The sequence below is a fragment of the Quercus lobata genome, chromosome 2 (assembly GCF_001633185.2).
Source record: "Quercus lobata isolate SW786 chromosome 2, ValleyOak3.0 Primary Assembly, whole genome shotgun sequence".
Classification (NCBI taxonomy): domain Eukaryota; kingdom Viridiplantae; phylum Streptophyta; class Magnoliopsida; order Fagales; family Fagaceae; genus Quercus; species Quercus lobata.
Genome location: NC_044905.1, coordinates 96,930,677 through 96,952,877, shown reverse-complemented (window position 1 = coordinate 96,952,877; position 22,201 = coordinate 96,930,677). Strand labels below are relative to the sequence as shown.

The 22,201-nt window shown below is 30.9% G+C and overlaps 2 protein-coding genes across 2 annotated transcripts; both read right to left on the bottom strand.

Moving 5' to 3' along the window:
• Window positions 1-10,096: 10,096 nt before the first annotated feature.
• On the bottom strand, window positions 10,097-12,598 carry LOC115973971 (protein DETOXIFICATION 16-like). Its single transcript, XM_031094205.1, has 8 exons — window positions 12,323-12,598; window positions 11,514-12,058; window positions 11,353-11,439; window positions 11,196-11,252; window positions 10,847-11,085; window positions 10,399-10,517; window positions 10,239-10,323; window positions 10,097-10,158 (listed from the first exon to the last, which is right to left on the bottom strand). The coding sequence occupies exons 1-8, from the start codon at window positions 12,596-12,598 to the stop codon at window positions 10,097-10,099; spliced, it is 1,470 nt and encodes a 489-aa protein (XP_030950065.1).
• A 4,612-nt stretch (window positions 12,599-17,210) lies between these two features.
• On the bottom strand, window positions 17,211-20,952 carry LOC115961376 (flavonoid 3-O-glucosyltransferase-like). The gene is made up of 2 exons (XM_031080370.1): window positions 20,206-20,952; window positions 17,211-18,199 (listed from the first exon to the last, which is right to left on the bottom strand). The coding sequence occupies exons 1-2, from the start codon at window positions 20,693-20,695 to the stop codon at window positions 17,343-17,345; spliced, it is 1,347 nt and encodes a 448-aa protein (XP_030936230.1). The 5' UTR covers window positions 20,696-20,952; the 3' UTR covers window positions 17,211-17,342.
• Between the last annotated feature and the right edge of the window lie 1,249 nt (window positions 20,953-22,201).

Below are 22,201 nucleotides of genomic sequence, written 5' to 3'. Positions count from 1 at the left end.
TTACTTTCTACTTATAATGTAAGCTTATGTTGTATACACACAAAATGTAACAAATATTATATACATTTGCCATAAAAAATTGTACAAATTTTGCAAATGTATACAACATTTGCTAATTTTTATGTATTTACAATATAAATTTACATTGTAAGTGCAATATATATTTCTATATATATATATATATATATATAAAGAGTAAATGGGAAAAATTATAGTAATTTAGCTACAGTAGTTTTTGTTTGTTCAACTTTCACTGTTTTGCTAGTTGTTGTTGTTGTTGTTGTTTTTTTTTTTTTTTTTTTTTTTTTTTTTTTTTTTTTTTTGTGACTGCATAAAGTTGTAGTATATTTGCTATATTATTTTTGATTTGTCCAATTCACGCTGTTTCACATTATAATAAAATATTAACATCACAAATTGACACAATATTTTCACAATTGCTAAGGTGTTAATTCATTATAGGTCAAAATAAAATAATAAAATATCATATTAGAACTAGTTACAACTAAAAATGAAAGTATTATGAAAAAGAAGTTCTATATTCACAATAATTTTCACAACACTTTCATAACAAATCAAATATGGTAAATTATTATTGGTTCTAATTTAAACTTATCAATGAAACCACTTTTTTATTACTTATGATTTGTTATGAAAATGTCATGGATATAACATTTTTTTTGTGTGAAAAATGTTAAGACATCTTGATGTTGTCACAATATTTTCAAAACTGTTGAGTTGTCAATTCTTTACAAGTTAAAATGAAATATAACAAAATTATAAAGGTATTATGAAAATGTTACGTCATTCTATTGTGTTTTTAGAAAAATTTTGTTGGTTTAATCAACTTTTTTGAGCCAAAATTCACTATTCCACATACAATTTTCTTGGGTTGACTTTTTGTATATATTTTTTTCTTTACACACTATTTTAAATAAAAACACATAGTTTTACACACAAAAACAAAACAAAAAAAAAAATTAGGAAAAAAACATTTTTCATCCTTTATGTTTGGGGTAATTTACAATTCTTCCTTAAACTTTAAAATCCAGCAATTTTTCCCTTAATATTTTGGAAAATGACAAATATGTTGTGGGGCCAGAGAATTTGTGGCCCCGGCCCACTTTACATTAGGGCCCAAGGCCTGAGCCGAGGAGAACTATTGTCGAGGACGCAAAATGAAAGTCCAAAAAAGGCCTAAGGATATGGTTGAGGACGATCTTATACTCGGCACCCCATAGAGCCCCTAAAGGAAAGGGCAAGCTCAGCGCAGGAACAGGCCAAGCGAAAAAGCTGCCAATAATGCCATAAAGAACTCTACGTCTAACAGGTCCATGCTCTTCACCATGCTATTCAACTTTTACAACCACCCCCAACCACTCTAGGTATAGGTTGATAGGACAAGTCTTAACCCCAGAAAGTGGAGCTTACACGTGGACACTGGAGGGAGGGTAAATGTGAGTATAAAAGGGAAAAAGAACCAATGGAAAAGGGGGTCTCTCCCGGACCAGAAGTCTTAAAGAGAGAGAATAATAAGAGCACTAAGCTCCTCGGACGAGGTCTAAAGACCGGATTCACTCATGTCGCACCAGAAGAAGGTCTTGTTAGACAAGTCTGGAAGCTCTTGTTAGACATGTCAAGTTTATCTTCATGTAAATTACCATAGAAATCACGACTAACCGTTGTTCGGTGACCCAGTCCTAGCCTTTCAAGCCCACGCTCTACAAATTATATTATTTGGGCCCTTAAATGTACGAACCCAATATCATTTCGGGATCATTACAAATTGTGTCCTTACATATGTCATATTGTTATTTTCTTAGTTAAACCCTAATGAAAGCTTATGATTCTTAAAATATTTTATTGTGTAATGTCTAAATTACTCACACTAAATTTTAACATTCTAAAAATTTTCTTTACGTATTTTGAGTTTTAAAGAATAAAAATTCTTAGAAAGTTAGAATGATGATATTAAGTATTTTATTTGTTATCTGAGGAACGTTGATTTTCTAGGTTTAAATTTTCAAAACTTATAATTTATCTAATGAAAAATTTGATCACATATGCCTTTTTTTTTTTTTTTTTAATAAATTTTTTAGCAAAACTCAGTTGTTTATTGTTGGAAGATGATGATATTCGTTATCATTTTTAAAAGTTTTTAGAGAGTAGATATACTGTTTTTAGCAAGTAGGTACTAAAAAACTATTATAGTTAAATAAATATTTATATGTTAAATAGCTACTCTAACTTTGTGGTTGATCAAAATTTTTAAGTGAATGAAATTTGCTTTTTACGACATAATTATCAAAATTCTTAAAATTAATGTCTCTTTTGATTAATGTAAATTTCTATATACTTTAAAAATCAAATGATTCATATCTTTATTTTGTGATACAAATATAATTTAGAATTGACCTTAATTACTATATTTTTTCTATGGCAAGCACGTGCCTTACACGTGCTGCCCTGACTAATCAGTACAAAAGTTCATCAAACTGCTTAGTGTTGGATCAAAGGGGGTTAACAAATAACAATGAAATGAACAATGAATAGTGGCTTAGAGGCATGGATTTTAATATTGTTCTTTGTTTGGGGTGCGCTGTGTTTTAATAAGTTAGTGGCTAGACTAGGATTTTATTTGGGGTAGTTTAGTTCGGTACTCATATGGTCATGTTAATGGGTCATTTTGACCGCTACCATTGTGTTTCACATCAGCAAAATCATAATAGAATATAAGCAATGAAAATAATGCATTAATGAGAATAATAATTTAAACTATGAAACATATGCAAATTAATATGAAGAAATTTGTAGGCAATCATAAGCAAGATATTAAACAATATCATATGAAGATATGTAGAAATATGTAAAGTGAGTAGGATATATAGAAACTCATCTTGGTTGTAGGCAACCCATATATTTCTCTCTTGATCAAAACAAATTGTGAAGCACATGTAATAAATCAAACTCATAGAATTCATGCTAACTGTGAAGTGGCAGGCCACCAGTAACTATAAAGTTAGCAAAAACAGCTCCCACAACTTGAGAGAAATAGATATTAGCTCCAAGAAATAAAGGAAAGAGGGAGTAATGAGTTGAAGAAAAAAAAAAGGACCCTCTTATTTGTGTAGTTAAGAACTCAGAAATATGTTTTGTACAACTGCTGAATGTAACAAAATGTGGCATGTAACAAAAATGGGCATAAACTTTGTTACACAATAGATGTTTTTTTTTTTTTTTTTTTTTTTTTTTTTTTTTTTTTTTTATGAGAAACCTGTTACACAATAGATGTAGTATTGCTTTCATGATTTTTTTTTTTTTTTTTTTTGGGTTACACTTGGCATCAAACATGAATCTGATGGCCTCATAAGTACTCCAAGCTCATTTGTTAGATTTTAGATGGGCCCAAGTTGATGCGGGATGACCCTTTTGCTCTCCAATCCATGGCTCCTTTTATTATCCTTGTGTAGGCCTGGTCAACATAATGAAGAAGGAATATATTTAATCTCGGTTTGTGTTCCAGTCACAGGCCTTGGGGAATGAATTTTTGTGGGCCCAATTCAACCCAATTTCAGGTGTTCATTCCCACAGGTAGTGGGCTGTAGATACGGGCTTTGGACTGACTTTGTGGACTTAGGCCTTGCTGGTTTGCTAATGCTATCCAGAAAATTGCCTCTAACATCCTTCCACAATAATGGCTATCTTAGATTCTTTTAGTCAGTTTAGTGATTTGGTTATGCCTTGCTTTGCTATATAAGCAAGAAGTCCCATTTTGTAATTTATCCGGACTAATCATAGTCAGTTTTCTCTCCCAAAATCAATTCTCTCTAGATTTAACATTTCTGAGAAAAAAAAATAGTCCTTTTATTAGATTTGAATAATAAGAGTTTAAACAATATATATAGAATGAATCTCAAGTGAAACATTTAAATTTTCAAATAGAAATTCTCACTCTAAATTCGCTCTAGTGAAAATACTAACAAACACATTTTTCCACTTGATTTTTCTATTGTTTCTTGCCCTGTATCTCTTCTAAGAAAGTAATACCGTGATAACACTCTTCCACTTCCAAAGTGTAATCAAAATAATATTCTTCCACTAATAAAGTGGGATCAAACTTATATTATAACCTACTTTGATATATGAAATATACTACAATTGGAACAGTTAATGAGAAAAAATGTAGCGAATAAAAATTCCTTCTTTTGCATCTTGCAAGTACCTTTTAGGTAGTACAAGTACCTTTTGGCGAGAAAACGAAAATGATGATAGCATGTAATTCTAAATTCTTTGCTTATTCTCTGTTTGGTTTCTGAGAAAAACAACAGAACTTAAAAAATAGGAAGTTAGATTGCAATTTTCTGTTTTTTTTTCGTTGCGGTTTTTTCGGAAATGGACTGTTGAAAATTCTACTAAACCTGCTTAGTATGATTAAATTTGAATTTTCTGAAGTTTTTTTTTTGGTTACGATTTTCCTGCCAACCAAACAGAGGCAAAAGAGTGCATTTTGTTGATTGATGATGCATAGGAATTGCTTTTCTGGAAGCTATTTTTGCTGCTTCAATTGTTTCAGAAAGTGGATTTCCTCCGACCAAGTAATTCTCTCAGAGAATTTATTTTTTCCTTTTAATTGACTGTGTTACCAAATAATGATATTATAAAATAAAATAAAATAAAAAATCCATATTCATTACTGTTATTTTCAAATTGGAGCCACCATTTTCTATTTGCATAAATGCCAATGGATTGGAATGGAAAATTTTCACTTCTTTATGGAAAAATGTGTTATGTTTCTCTTAGCCTGAGTAAATATTATATTTATTTTTGAGAATTTTGAATTTGGTTGTGAAGCAAAATGCGCAAAGTGGTGTTTCAAAAATTGAGGCTTGGGAAATCTCTAGAATTGATTATGGCAAGTTTTTAGCTTTCAAATGAGTTGAATAAGGTATATCTTCAATCCCTTAATTTTAATTCAACTTACAGTTTATTTCTAAGATTTCCGATAATTCTAACCAGAACCATTCTAGATCTGGTGTATTTTTTTTTTTTTTTGGTATTAGATTGATCATGGCTACTTAATGTGTCCCTTATACTTGTGATGTATATATATATATATATATTTTTTTTTTTTAATTTTTTTTTTTTGATAATTCAATAGTTACAATTGGGAGGAGAAATTTGAATCTTGGATGTCTCCGTTTGAAATACTAGGACATGCTAGTTGAGTTAGAAACCTAGAAGGCTCTTGGTTATATTTTTAAAATTTCTATGTCGTGTATGGTAATCAATTCTCTCTGTTTGTTTTTAGGCTTGGTCACCATTTGTTCTTGGCTTACTACCAATGTGCACCACTTGACTCCTCTGTGAGTTTGATTTTCTGTTCTTGGATTTGTTGTTCTGTTTCCTTTAATTTGTAGTTCATAGACATTAGTAGTTCACTACAATTTCTAAGACTCCATTTGGATTGCAAGGGAGATAAAGAAAGCAGAAGTACTTAGAGGTGCTTAATAAATCAAGTTTTTTGCAATTTTTTACTTTCCCTCTTTCTTCTGTTTTATATTTTATGAACTTTTTATCTTAAGATCGGCTACTAGTGCTGCTTCATGCCATGTGTGCATGCCAATAATAACTTTCACATTTTTTTCTCTAATCATCGCTTCTGCTACAACCAAAATATGGATATTCTCAATTACACTGTTAAAAATCTATATTGTAGATTGTGATACGGAATGGAGTGGGCTTGTGTTTTAAAGCTTGTCCCACATTAAAAGTGTACCCTTAAATTAAAGAGAGAGAGAGAGAGAGAGAGAGAGAGAGAGAGAGGAGGCTTATATAGTTCGGCCTACATCCATTATGGAAGCCTTTAGTTACATCTATATATATATCTAAAAGCTGAAGCGTAGCATTTATTATTATTGCGTTCCAGTTAAGTCATAACAGATTTCACGTCATTATCCTTTTTCTTTCCAATTTTCCTACAATTTTTTTTAACGTTTACTCTTTTATTTATTTATAATAATTACACTTTCTCCGACCTTTGTCCTTCCCTTACCTTTTCATCTGCCCACTACCCTTAACCTTAATATCACTATTCATATCTTTCATTTTCCTTTATTTTGTCTCTTCATTTTTTCTTTTATCTTTTCCTCCTTTACCTTTTTATCTCCCCACTACCCTCAACCTTAATATTACTATTTATTTTTCCCTTCATCTTTCTTTATTTTGTCTCTTCATATTCAAATCACCTTACCATAAATTTGTCATTCTCTCTTCCATTCTTTACGTAGTTCTCCCTCACAAAAAGGTTCTCTCTCTCTCTCTCTCTCAATATTTTTTGGAGTATTTTTTTTTTCCTGCATCTCTACTTTAAGTTGATAAATTTTTGTGTTCATTATAACTCTACTTTAGGTTAATACGATTTAATTTTGTGTTTTAAATTTTGTTATTCTCTTTGATTGTTAAATGTTATCTTATTGCATTATAAAAAATTAAAGATAATATATAAGAATATAATATATATTATTCTATTACATAACATAATTTGGGTAATTTGGTATTTATTTTTGTATAATTTTTTTTTTTACTTTTTTTTTCTTTTCATCTTATTTTATTCAATATTTAAACTCAGCCACATCCTCTATATAATTAAATTATTTATATTTTCTTTTTCTTTTTCTAAAAAAATTTAAACATATCATATTTTATTTAAATTCAAATAAATAAAATTGTACTAATTTTTTTAACATTTACACTTTTTCCAACTTTTCTCATTCCCTTTACATTTTCATCTCCCCACTACCCTCTATTTTAATATCACTCTTCATCTTTTCCTTTATCTTCCTTTATTTTGTTTCTTCTTATTATCATCATTTTAGTATAAATTTGACATTCTCTCTTCCATTATATGCATAATTTTTCCTCACAAAAAATTTTATTTCTCTCTTTCTCTCTCAAATTTTTTTTTCTCTACTTTAGGTTGATAATTTTTTGTGTTTTTTAGAACTCTACTTTAGGTTGATGCGATTTAATTGTGTTTTAAGTTTTTTTGTTTTTTGTTTTTTTTTTTTTTTTTCACTATGATTGTTAAATTTTATCATATTGCATTATAAAGAATTAAAGATAGTATGTAAGAATGTAATATTATTATATTACATAGCATGATTTGGAGAGATAATTAATTTGGTGTTTATTGTTATATATTTTATTTTTACTTTTTTTCTTCTCAAATTATTTTATTCAACATATTGCATTATAAAAAATGATAAAATTTAGCCACTATCATTATGGAGTAATAGTCTATAGTTTTACTTGTATAAAGAAATGGAATATATAGAGTTTATATATGAAAAAATTCACATTAAATAAATAAATAATATAAATATATATATATATATATATAAAGGTTTAAGAAAAAGTATATGTGTTATTAACTTAAAAGATAATGAAAAACCAAATGTTAATAAATAATAACTAAAATAATAATATTATCACGCATAATGTGCGGGTCTGCGACTAGTTTTTATTATACTCAAGCATATATACAATGAACTCTGAGCAGGGTCTTTCTAGGAGTTAGAGTTAGCCCGGGTGACTATATATCAATAAATTGGTAGATATTTCATGAGATAGACTATATATCAATAAATTGGCAGATATTTCATGAGATAGAGTTACAAAAGTGGGTAGAACAAAGCCACATTAATCATGTGTACACTTGCTTAAAGTTTTTCACTTGGCATAATGTTTTTCCAAATACTAGAATGTCTAGATTTTCCAGTATGAAGTTCCATTATTATCTTATGTTGAGTCCATAGTATTAGGTTGGCAAATTGTGACCTTGTATAACCAAGTTATGAATCTTAGTGTGTTTTAATGCTTCCTGAAATCTAGTTCAAGATCTAATCAAGCCAAGGTTCAAGCAACAAGAAGAACCAAAGCTTTTTGGAATCTTGATTCCAAGTAAATTCTAGCTTAACCCATCAAGATTCACTAGTCTCAATATGTACTCTCGATCAATTGAGATTTGTGTAGAATTAGTTTTTTGGTTTTGTTTCTTTCAACTGTTTGATTTAGAGTTTCATGGTTTTCAAGCCAAGTATAAAAGTAAACCTAAAGCATGTTTTTCAAGACTTTTGGAGAGTCGTGTTTTCCAAGATCTCTTAAAGCATCAACCGAAGATCCAATTCAAGTTTTGAAGATTTGATGATTAAAGTGAAGTTGCTGCAATCTAGTTATATGAAAGTTGTTAGAGTAAACCTTTAAGTGGATACTTGAAGTTATGAGTGCGAAGTTCACGTTCAAAAAAGTCCAGAATATAAGAGCCTGTGGATTCGGAGTTACGGAGAGTCACATTAGTATTACACGAGGTAATGATAGATTTAGGGTTAAGTTTATTGTATAAACTTTTGTTCTATTCTAGTAGATTTTGTTTTTCCATGGGGTTATTAGTGCCCTCTAAGTGGTTTTATTTTGGAATAGTTGTTCTATTAGTTTTCTCTGGGTTACTATATCGCGTGTTATTGTGCTATTAATTATATGTTATATATGGTGAATGACTGTAACAATTGAGACTCAAGCATAATTATACTAAGGTGGAGTTTGGATAGCGTTTACGTCTGTTGTTTAAACAGTGGGTCCCGTGCACTGTTCATGAGACCCACAAGTACGAAATTCAACAAAATTTTCATTAAAACTGGGTCTCACGGTACTATTCACATATTTAAAAATTATTTTACTATAATATTTTTAGTTTTTAGTTTTTAGCAATAAGCAGTATCCAAACAGACCCTAATATTCAACTTAGTTCTAATATTTGTAATTTCATACAACCAAAGTAGAAATCCCTAACATCTTCTAATTCATGTCTGCAACCATTTTCTATTGCTTTTGAACAAGCTTTAGTACTCGTTTGTTTCGGCTTTTAGAAGCCAAAACACACTTTTTGAGAGCAAAAATGAAAGTCAAGCGTTTGGTAATGTTTCAAAACGTGTTTTTTCAAAAAAGCTGCCTTTTGAAATGCAAAGAATTGAGCTAAAACATGCGGGTAGGTCGCAAAAGCGCTTTTGATCAATATTACCGTTGGAAATGCAAGAAATGACCCAAATTACCCTCATCTCACTAACCACAAAATACAATGAAAACTGAAGACAAACACAGAAAATAAGAGAAATTACCTGTGAAGATCAAGGTGAAAAAGTGCGTGGGTGTGGGCTGAGAGAGGTATTAAAGATTTTTGGTGAAATTAAGAGAAATTACATGTGAAGATCAAGATGAAGAAGTGCGTGGGTGTGAGCTATGTGTGGTTGAATTTAGAGAAGAAGAAAAGAATAAAAAAGATCCAGGTGAAGAAGTACGTAGGTGTGGGCTGTGTGGTTGAATGTGTGGAGGAAAGTAGAAAAAGAGAAAAAAGAAATGGTATGTTTTGAAATGAGAGTGGATGAAATGATAGTAGTCTGGTGAAGAAGAAAAGTACAAGGAAAAGTCAAAAGTGAAGATAGGGAGAAGGTAAAGAATGCGTGTGTGGAGGAGAAAAAAAGAGGAAAAAAATATATAAATAACGTGTGGATGAAAGAAAAAGAGAAAAGAGAAAAATAAAATAAAATAAAAAATAAAAAACTTAATCTAAGAAATATTACTATAATATTTTCACAATAAATTTTAAGTGGTGGGTTGTAACTAGTTAATATTAGTGAAAAAAAATAATTTAAGTGGTGTATTCAAATTAAAATCAGTAACAACTTATCATGTATGATTTGTTGTGAAAATATTATAAAAATATTTTTACAACAAATTTTAGTTAACAATAAATTATTGTTGTTATTATTATTATTATTAAGTAGTTTTTTTTTAATAAATATTATTAAGTAGTTGATTTAAGTATGAAATAAACCCCTTTATTTATACATTGTCATTTTGGGTAATTTACAACTCAAACCGTCACTTTTATAAGTACTAATCAAATACTCAACTTTTTCAGAAAATATTTTTTAATAGTTTTTACCAAACACTCAACTTAAAAATAAAAAAAAATAAAAAAAAACCTAATTTCATATCATACTCTTTGAAAAACCCACTTTTTCAAAAAGCTGAACTAAACTCACTCTTGTTGTAATACATCTTCAGGACTGATATGAACTCTATCAGCTGCTTTCTTCACCTACAAAACAAAGAAAGTGAACCATCAGATGAAGTTGATGGACGATGATATAAGTAAATTTTTATGTCAAAGTAGATTATTTCTTTCTCCCAATCACTGCATAGAGTAACTATCCAAAGGAGTAGTGCTTGCATGAACAGTGCCATTATGATTCCCATCAAGAGTCCCTGTGGATTAGATCCAAAATAAGATTAACCGAAAAAAGGAAAAGAAGGCAAAGAAAGGGAAAGATATGAAGTCACCTTCACACCAGTATGGTAGACAAAAGCTAACGTTATAGCTATGGGAATGCCTATAAGATAATAAGCTCCTAGATTAACCAATGCCCCAATCTTTTGCCATCCACATCCTCTAGCAGCGCCTGAAATTTTCAATCAAATTATAACCAAAGAAAATTACATTCATTAAACCCAATTTTCTCCTAATGATGGTCTAAGTGTCCTCAAAAATAGACTTTTAGAGCAAATATACAAATTCTTTTAAAAATTGATAGTCCTTATAGATTTACCCCAAGGTGTCGCACAGACTAATGCATAAAATAAATTTAAATGTTTAGACTGAATGGAAAGAATGAGTCTTGTAGTTGAACCAACACATTTTTGTATTTCTTACGGATATGTCTAGTGTTCAAATTCCTCTTTCCCTAACTATTGAATTATTATAAATAAATAAAACAAGTTTGCTGCAGACCTGATAGCACAGATTGAAGACCATCGAAAACGTGGGATATTGCGACCAAGAGTAACATTTCTCTCAGATATCTTACAACTTCTTCTTCCTTGCTGTAACTGTAACCCCAAACATTACGACCCAATATTAAGGCCGTTCCAACCAGAATGCCCTCTATAGCAACCATGGATAGAGCAACACGAACCGCTAGGCGAGCTGTTTGTGGTCTCCCAGAACCCAACTCATTTGAAACTCTTATGCTAAACTAACAGAAAAAAGATCCAAAAAAAAAAAAAAAAACATACATTGGTACAAAAAGATGCAGATATTAGAGGTAGTAATGCAATAGCCTAATTGAGCTCAGATTCACCTTGTTGTACTACCCAGCCCCAGGGGTAACATATAAGCCAATGCACATGTGTTAAAGCTAAAATACACCACAGCTGGTTAGTACATAATGAAATTATTTTTGGAAACACTTTTCATTAGCAGGCAATGTTCATAGAATCAGTTTAAGTAGTACAAACCTGATTGACATCACTGATGTTTCAAGCTTTGGATTAGGGAGAAGGCCAGATAAAAGAACCATCATTTCAAAAGACCAGATTTCCAAGCTGTTCCACAAAATTTAATCTTGGAAAAACATACTTATAAATAAGTACTATAACAGTTAGAGTCAGAAACTTACGTATTCATTATAGTTGAGGGAATTGATATTTTTAGAAACTGATAGATTCCATAAAAGGCCTCCTTTGAAAATCCACCCCATGTGTTCTTACACGAAGGAGATGTTTGAACATAAGCCATCAATAACAATGCATTGATCCAATAAGAGATGCCATTCGCCAAAGCAGCACCTTTACTTCCAAGGCCGCACTTAAATACAAGAATCCAACAAGTGAATAAGTGTGATAATGTTGAAATGCCTGAGCTAACCATCATAGGAAGTACATTATTTTGGGCTTGTAAGAATCTGACATGACATTGAACGATCGCATAACCAAAAATGCAGGGTATCAGGAAGCGAGCATAAAGTCCAGCTGCAGCTGAAATTTCTGGATCTTGTCTCAAGAATACAAGAATGTGACGAGCTTTGGCCCATATAAGTGTAATGGGAATGCAGGACAGTAGAAGAACAATCATGGCTCTCTGCGCATGTATACCGAGCATTCGATACTGTTTTGCACCATAGGCCTGACCACAGTATGTGTCTAATGCACTTCCCATTCCAATCTATCAATCAGGGATGAAACTAGGAATTTAGTTCAGTTTAGTTAAAGAGGTGGACAGGAACTAACTGATACATCTTTCTTGTTACATAAAAGATTTGGATTGGCGTTCCGTCAGTGTACCAAAAAAAAAAAGTTACATATCTTCCAAGAACGATTATAATCAATTTTTTTTCCAAAGTAACAATGCGAATGTCGCTTATGTTAGATTGGCAAAATATAACTCAAAACTTCAAAAGATAAATAGTGAGATGATATTCATACATACCAAAAAGCTGTAACCAGTGACTGTTGCAAAGGAAGTGGCCATGGCAGCACCAGAAAGTGCTAGCTCTCCTAGATGACCCACACACATAACTGAAATCACCTGTAAGCAATTCACCAGCAGATTAACGGACACAAGTGGCCCTGCTAACCACAGCTGCTTCTTCGCCTCCTCTACAATCTCATCTTTGTTGATTTTCTTTGTAAATTTTACACCATTTTCTTCAGCTATTGGAATTAGTGGTGATTGAAGACTAGCTGTCTGCTCTTGCACATCCATCTCTTATTTTTCCCAGAACAGATAACTTTGCCTTAGAGAGGACTCAAAGGCATCAAGTTCAATAGAAAGAAAGAACAAAAAGTGTTGTCAAGAAGAATTATTCAAAATAGTTTGCATGAGAGTATATAAATATTTTGCAATTATACAATACATAACTTGATGTCATGGTGCATTATATAAACTAGTATGCATGAAGAGTGTCAAAGGCTTCAACATAAAGATCTAGAATGCCTTTTTCTTTCACAGTATGGCTAATGAAGTACTCCTGCAGTGTTCCTGGAGTAACATACATCTCATTAAATTAAAGCATATTTGTCTTTGTTAATATTAAGAGTAATGTCATTTTATGTGTCTCTAGTATTACTCTAATATTAAAGCTCATCAAAGTGGGTAGTGTCAAAAATAGAAACCAATCAATAAGATGAGACCTTTTGTCCTTTTGCACTTCATGAACTCATCTTACCTAGTTAGCTATGTTGATTCCTTCAACAATATGTCTACATCCATGGAGTTTCACAATTCGACAATATGTCTATGTCCATGAAGTTCAGCGATTTTCGCTATGTCAAAGAGAATAGTGTGATTTTTACCATGTCAAAGAGAATAATACCGAGGTGGCTTATAAATTGCAATACATCAAACCCTTATTTTGAAGCAGCAAAATATATATATATATATATATATATCCTAAAAAATAGGTCCAAAACTTCGCTCCATGGACTAAGTCTCACAAAAAAAACTCATTTAAAACTGGAATGCTTTCAAATCGGATTGGGTCCAAATCAAATTGAACTCAAAACCAAGCTTTAGATAGCCCAACACATTCCTTTCCAACTTGCAACAAGGCTCTTTCTTTCTTTGTTTATCAAAACCTTACATAGCTTTTTTCCACGACTATTCCCACTGCCCCTCCTTTAACTTTGTTACACCCAATCTAAAATGCTACTATTGTTGAGATATAAGAATGAATAGTTAATATAACATAGTTGAACTTATATTTATTGAGCTTAAGCTTTTTGAATTTAGTGATATCTTTATATGATATTTTAACTACCCAAGGTGTTATCTCCCCTTGTTAGGGATTTTTAATCAAGATTATCTCCGATGCATGATGAAGTTAAAGTGGCTTTATTGTTACATGCATCCAATGAAAGGTTTTGGACCTAATTGGTTTCATCCAAATTTTATTCAAATTTATTGACATATTGTGGGTGTTTAGGTTTGCACTTTATTCAAGACATTTTCGTTAAAGGAAGCACTCCAAGTCCAATCACCGAATTTTTTTTTTTTTTTTTTGGTTGCTAAACTCCAACCACCAAACTATTTAAGTTCAAGACAACTTCATTTTGATATTCACTAATTCAAAAATCGTTATACAATCAATTAATTAAACCTCATATGATCATAGCAATTTAAAGTAAAACAAACCAAACAATGATATTTCCATACAAGATATGTGCAAAGAACAATAAGCACACTTAAACATATCATTTATTTAAAGATATAATCAAAATTTCATATATAACCTATTTATTTTGTAAAATAATTGCACCTGAAACTGATGTATCATTCCAGTAGCCATTCGAATACAATAATTGCATACTCAAAGATTGACAATAGCATTACAAAAATTGCATGTGCACAAACTTGGGATAAAAAGAAAATCCCGTAATAGAAATATGCAACAGATCTTTGCAAAATGTGCAATGTAAGCAATAAAATCTTTTTAAAAGAGTCAAGAACGCACATATAATAATAACCCAAAATCGTCCTAAAATAAATAAATAAATAAATATATTTATATATATATAAACCCCACAATATTCCAATATGAAAGATTAAAGTTTGTCAACATTGGTTATTTAACCTTTTGACTTTACGCCTGGCAATCAAAACAACAATCCACGGGCACTCAAAAATCATGGCAATAGAAATTATAGAAATTTCAAAATGTTTACTCAGCCCTGTGTTTGCACATGCAGAAACTCGCATATTCCATGATCACTAAATTATAGAATTTCTAAGACCAAATTATCGAATTTACCGAACAACAAAGCATAAGTTGGCTTTGATACCACATGTGAGAAATCGAAAATAGTGGAAGAAATTAGCATACCTCATGCCATTGTTGTTCAAGTAATCTGTAGAGGAAAAATTATTGCAAAATGAAGAATCATGCATGAAGGAGTACTTCAAATATATGGCCTTCTAATTAAAAACCCTTTGATAGGAAATACAGGCTTTGACGAATGCTAAACTAATTAAGGAGTAAGGACCTTTTCAAATTGAACTTCCCTTTTTTGTTTTTTCGGAGAAATAATTTGACTTAGTTTTCTAGTTATACTCCTTCCATCACGAAGTATGTTTGTTCAAAAGAGACATACTAAATCCAACAACAATTATTAGTGTCGGATAACAAAAAGACTCTTAAATCCTAATAGGATGAATTTTTATATCTAGTTATTATTATTAATAACTAAAATAAATCTGACTAATAAATTAATAATTAAGTAAAGAGTAAAATTCTCAACAAAAAAAACGTAAATAGTAAAGGATACAAAAGTGAAACTATACTATTTAGTTAATAATTACCACACACAGCACTGAGCATACAATAAGAGTCTTTGCCAGCACACGTAAACTAGAACCACTTTAGTTGTTTGGTTGGTAGGTTCTAAACTGATGTCTAAATTCAGTTCATTTTTGTTTTTACTCTTTAGTTGGTGGCAGTTTTAGGAATATTTTTTAGGAGAGTCGTTCAAATTCCCGTTGAAGAGGTTGACAAGGACCCCTTTGTAAATAATATCTTCTTATTTTATCTTGATCATTAAGATCATAAGATGAGATATTTCACAACCTATGATTAGAACGAAGATTTTTCAAGCCAACACGAGTTCTTTGAGATAATAAATTATAAGTAGAAAATGAATCTTGAGATATGTGTGATTTCCTTATTAAAAATTCATCCATAGTACAACAAGATAATAAAGGATAAACTATAAGTTTATTAAGCAAATTGTTTCTTAGTATATTGAAGATATTAAATTTTGGAAATCATCTATTCTCTCTTACTATAATAAAGTTATTAATTATTATTGTTAAGTGAACTTTAATTATTATTGCTTAGAATATTTTAATTTATTATTTATTAGTTTTTGTCTTTTCTCTTTTCAATTATTTTAATTATTTAACCATTCAACTCAACTTTGATAACTTATTAGTCTTTATAACTCATTAATTTTTTTTTTTTTTTGTCTTTTGTATTACTCTATTAAGAATTCAACACAATAATAGTTCCTGCTTTCACTACCTTACACTTAATTATTTTTTAGTGTTAGTTGTTTACACTTTACTGACCACTTAATTTTTTTTCCTGAAATTTAAAATCAAAAAATAATTAAATTTTTTTTGTTGGATTTGCTATTATTTTATTATCAGATTTTAGATCAAATTGGTTTGTTATTGATTTTTCTTTTTGTTTAAAAAGACTAAGATAAATGTTAGTGTTGAATTGATTTGTTATTGGGTTTCTTCCAGGGGTTCAATTTTTCAATTTAGGGTGATCAAAACAAAAACTTTAAAATATTATATGTTAAAAAAAAAAAAAAAAAAAAGATTCCCCAAGTCAGGGGGTTCAAATGAACCCCCTAAACACTATGTGATGCTGACACTGTCTTTGGCAATAAACAAATAAACACAAAAAGAGCAAGAGAGAGAGAGATACATGGTGGTTTCAGTTTGCACTGGAGAACAGAAGCCTGAAGCCGAGTTGACGACCATGAGCTAACAACAAGGAGACTGGCAGCGCAAGAGTGTAACAAAGACATTTGTTTTGTTTTGATTTTATTTTTAATGTTGATCTTTGGTGATTTGGAACGTGGGAGAATTTTTATTTTTTTTATAGCATTTAGATGGCCAAGGGGCTGAGTAATGGGTCATCTTATGGGTATTTTGATTTTTGGTTTTATTTTTTTACCAATTTAATTGTTGGGTTTTTCTGGATTACTTAAAATTTTGATGGGCCAATTATAGATGTTTAGGATCTAAATTTTAGATTTTGATAGGTCAAATTCAACCAAAAAAAAAAAAAGAGTAAGCCAGATTCTAACTAAAATTTGAGGGGGGCCAGTAAGGAAATTTTTGTTTAAGTTAGTGATTTTGCTGCATACTTGGGTCAGTGTTAGAAGAAAATTCAAAAAGCTAGGGGCTCCAACGTGGCTCTGCCACTGGAGGCTCATCTTTTCTTTGTAAATGAATACTAACGATTGTGGAAACTTCATGCACCTTATTTAGGACTTTTTTTTTCTTTTTATAAACGATTGTAGAAACGGAAAAGATTCCAACATACGAATTGGATGTAGCAAGATCCTTAAATTGAGTCTCATCAAACTCAGTTGTTGCAGTGCTTGTGCGTGGTGTCTTGGAGCATAATGCACCTCAGACCAGCCATAATATATTATAACCCCATCTGTGATGGTCAAGAACTTTAGGCCACTAATCCACAGACAATTGAAACTGGCATGCCTAGGATTTGGTCCTAAGCATGCCTAGCTATATGCATATGATGAATTAATGCATCAGAAAATGTATGCAAACAACCTTCTAACCAAGACTTATACATTAAAACTCCAGGTACTGAAATCATGGTACATTGCTCAAACAAGCTTTCCACTACTTCACCTTTGTAGTAGAATTACAAGCCAAAAGGAGAAATTAATGTATGATCACTACAGCTAATATCCTTTTAACTGGTGACCAACTTAACCAAAGTGTTGAAATCTTTAGTAGAGCTACCATCACGTGCAACAGCTTCCAATGCAGACTTGTTGAAAGCTTCCGCTTTCTCTCTCATTTCCTTCCCTTGTTCACTAGACAAAGTTTGTTCCAAGGCCTTCACCATTCCATCTTTAGTAAAAACCCCACCTTCTAGACCTACACCAACGCCCCAAGACGCCTCTACGGTTCGCATGTTCAGTCTCTGGTCTCCGAAAAAAGGCCTACAAATCATTGGCACGCCGGCGATAACACTTTCCAAAACAGAATTCCATCCACAATGTGTCACAAACACCCCAACTGAACGATGTCCTAAGACTAGCATTTGGGGAGCCCATGGAACTATTTTTCCTTGTGTTCTTGTCCTTTCTATAAACCCCTTTGGCAAACTTTCCTCAAAGCTCCTAAGTGACCAAAGAAATGGAAACCCACTTGCCTCTAGTGCTTCTGCCAGTGCTGCTTGCTCAGGAGGTGGAAGTGTTATCACACTTCCAAAGCTAATGTATGCCACAGAATCGGTTTTATGCTTGTCCAACCACTCCAAGCAACCGTGCTCATCAGAGCAGATTGTTTGTGGACATGTTAGTAGGAATGGACCAATATTGAGAAACTCGTGGAATCTTTGCTTGAGTATATTCACAATATCAAGGTCTATCTCTTCATAGGAGTTTATGGCAACCGCAGTTGCATGTGGCAGCATTAATCCCATATTGTGTAACATCATAGAAAAGGGGGTTGATATGTTTATTATCACTCCTTCAGGTAAATCGACTGCACGCATTGATGAAGAAAATCCTGGAATGATTTCAAGGGTTTGGTCTTCACTGCCTGCAATAAGGAAAAACATTTTCTTAATCAGATGAATACAAAAAATAGTAGAAAAAATTTCTGATTTATTAAACCATTGAATGCTAGCAAACTACAAGCATTTTTCTTTTTCCCTTTAAATGTCACTAATCTCCTGATTGAATACTAAGTCTTATATCCAATTTTTTGTGTTTTATTTTATACTTCACCAATTTTAACTTCTTATGTATACCATGATTGATGGAACACAAAAAGTAAGACAGAAAATTTGTATTCCTTATTATCCTAACTATGTACTTTGATATCATAGTTATATTAATCAAAAAACTATATTTTTGAATTTGATCACGTTTTTTTTTATATTGTATTAAGACCAACTAGTATGTAATCTCATGCATATACACGGGTACAATTAAAAACAATCACAATTATATGATTTATATATTATACGTTTTTTTTAAAAGATGTTCAAATTATATATGGTATTAGCTTACATTTTTTTTAAACTATACATTTCTAAAATATGTAATGGTTTCTCATTATATTTATATATATATATATATATATATATAATTTAATTGGTTTAGACTCTTTGGTTTTTGCACCTAATAATTCACTTATCACAAAAATTAAAATTTTATATGGACATGTGGCGGAAAATTGAACTCCAATTGAAATTCAATTTAGAATTATATTAAATTTGGACTCTTTGATTTTTACACTCAATAATTTACTTGGTACAAAATAAAATAAAAAATAAAAAAAGTTTGAGACACGTGGCGTAAAATCGAGAATTCAATTAAAATCTAATTTGATTTTTTCTGAGTTTTGACTATTAATATATATATATATATATATATATAGATAGATAGATAGATAGATAGATAGATAGATAGATTCTCTCTAGTCCCAAAAAAAAAAAAAAGACTGATTGTCAAAAAAATAAATCAATAAGACCATATGAATAAATTTAATTGAGAAACTGAAGAAAATACACCATGAAATTTTTAAAAAGATTTGATTTTTTTTTTCTTTCAGATTACATTCCCACTAAGTAATGTTGTGTTACCTATCAAAAATAATAATTTAGTAAGGATAAAATTTAGTCATAGTTGATTAGGTGCATTAATCAATAAAACACAAATAATGCTTGTTTTACTAAAACATTTTTTAATATAAGCAAGTGATATCTCAGCCTTTAACTAGACTATTCCACTCCATACTCTTAAAATACCTTCAAAATCTCATGGACCAATATTGTGGTAGATTGAACTTAGAATCTCCAAATATGCATCACACCTCATACCAATGAGCCCACCATCTAAGTACCTCATGGGGTATAAAAATAATTAAATTCATTATAATTTTGCATTTGGATTTAATTAAAAAATCCTAATGAAATTTATTTAAAGAATTGGAGTAATTTTGGAACCACAAATTATTCCACATCTATTTTGTCACAACTCTGACATGACAAATTGTGAATGGTTAACCATCACTTACACATAAACTCACTATTTTTTCTTCACCAATTACACTCTGCCATGTTAAAATTATGACAAGAAGTTGTAAAAAAATTTGTAATCCTAAATTTTTTCAAAGAACTTAACCAAAGTTTTGCCTTAATAATAATGTTGTGTAAAGAGACATACATCTACAATCTATAATCTATTAATATTGTGTCACATAAAACTTTAATTAAATTAAATTTAATTTATATTCTATATTTAAACTTTCATCAGTTACAATTTTAGTACATCATAGTTTCTTTAAGTTGTACAATATATATATTTTCATATTTAAACACAATCATTAAATGATACCTAATAATAATCATATAATTCTATGTATAAACACATTCATAATAACACATAACAATCATGTAGTCAAAAAAAAAAAAAAAAAAAAAAAAAGGTGAGAAAAAAAAATTTATTTGAAACTTACATCATTCAAGAAATGCTTACCACTATCTTACACCAAAAAAAAATTATTTGAAACTTACACCAAAAAAAAAAAAAAATGCTTACCACTATCTCCAAGTCTTTTGCGGATGACATCTGTGTCAACATGAACCAGAAGTGAGCGAGGTCCAGCAGTCCAAAGTGGAACCCAATTCACATCCATTTCTTCAGCCATTTTTCCAGCGAACCCAAAAAATGCATCACTCATTATACAGCTTATCTCTCTCTGTCTCTCTCTCACAGCTACTTCCATCACGCTCTTATAGTTCTCTGGCATGGCCTTTAAAAACAGCATCACCGGCTCGATCGGATTATTAAAGCTGCACGTATAACCCTCAGGCAACCCATCATACACGTCGTAAGGCTTTATGTTATTCAAGCCCTCGTTGGAGAAGTCAGAGTTGTTGGAGTTGGAAGTGCAGAAGAATGAGAAATACACGTTCGGGGCTGTGGCTGCGATTCTGCTTACAAGGCTCAGAAGTGGGGCTGCATGAGTGCCGAACGGGAATGCCAAAACCGCGACGTGTTTTTCACCTGCATTGGTGGTCTCTGACATAATTGGTTTAGTTAATTAGATTGGCGCAAAAGGCTAGCTGTTAATTGGGTCTTTTTAATAGTTCGATAGGTATAACGAGGGAGGGGGATCTGAACATCTCCAATGAAAACATAAAAAGATGTCAATTGGGACATTAAATTCTTGGTGCTAATTGGATTTATTTTGTTTTTAATTTTCAAGGAAAAAAAAAAAGAATGTTTTGTTTAGTTAAAGTGGAGAAGGGGTAGATTGCATAGGCTAAATGTATAAGTGAAAGGTTGTTGAGGGTTAATAGGGCCCATATAATACTTTTACTAATTATTGAGATGATAAATTTTTATTGGTTCTTATTTAGAAATACTATTTATACCATATTTTTACTGATTAATAACCACTCATTATATCAGCGATTTGTAAAAAAGTTTTTGACTCTAAACTTATTCATATATAATAGGGCGGATGAGTGGCTTTTGGCCACAAAAGTCTACGCTATTTTAGTTAAATTGCATGGGAGTGATGCTTATGCTATAACCTATATTTATTCATCTATTATTAGAGTGTTCTAAATTTGGAAAATATTAAAGTTACAAATTATTTTACAAATTCTTTTACAATATGTAAATAAGTGGTTATTAGTAAGTAAAAAGTAATATAGTGGTGGGTTTAGAAAAGAATTTACTTCATCAATAATTTGTAAAAATGTTGTAAAATATTTTGTGACTATAGCATTACTATGAACAAAGTCAACAAACTATATATTTTTCAAGTTTTATTATCAAGGTGCATGTGAGTCATACAAGATCTTTTTTCCCTTGCATTTGGGTTTGGAACTTATCTGTGCATTTGGGTATGGAACAAAGTCAACCCTTGGTGCAATGGTCAATCCACAAGTATAAGTACTTGTGGAATGTGGGGGGTAAGGGTCGGGATTCAAATCTCCAGGAATGAACTTTACACACATTTACACTTAGATTACGCTAGAGTAGAATTCTATCTTGTAAAAAAAAAAAATATATATATATATATATATATTATGTTAATGATAATCACACTTGGTTGTCCATTGTCACATCATTTAGTAAGCTTTTGGTAAAATTAGTAGCTCACTTTTGTATTTTCTTTATTTGTATTTTGTGAATAATAAATAAAAACTCGATCGTTTGCGTAAATAAAAAAATAAAAATAAAATAAAAAAACTGTTTATGCTTTGGGCCTCTAAGTTGGTCCGTCTTAGTTTTCTTTTATGTGTAATCAATCAAAGCCCAGGAAAAAGCTCAGTAGGGCTTATAAGGTGATTTTCAAACCCATATTTTCCATGAAGAAATATGTCCCACCTTTCGTCCTTTTGATCAAGCCCAAATCATGAACTGAATTAAATTTTGATAAGAGAGATCCAATTTAATTTCTTCTAAACAATGCTCCACTGCTTCTTTCCAAACAAAATCCAAGGCAAAATAAATTTCACTTTTGTCGTTCCAATAATAACTCGGACAAATTCACTTTTTGCATGCTTCAAAGAATAAAATT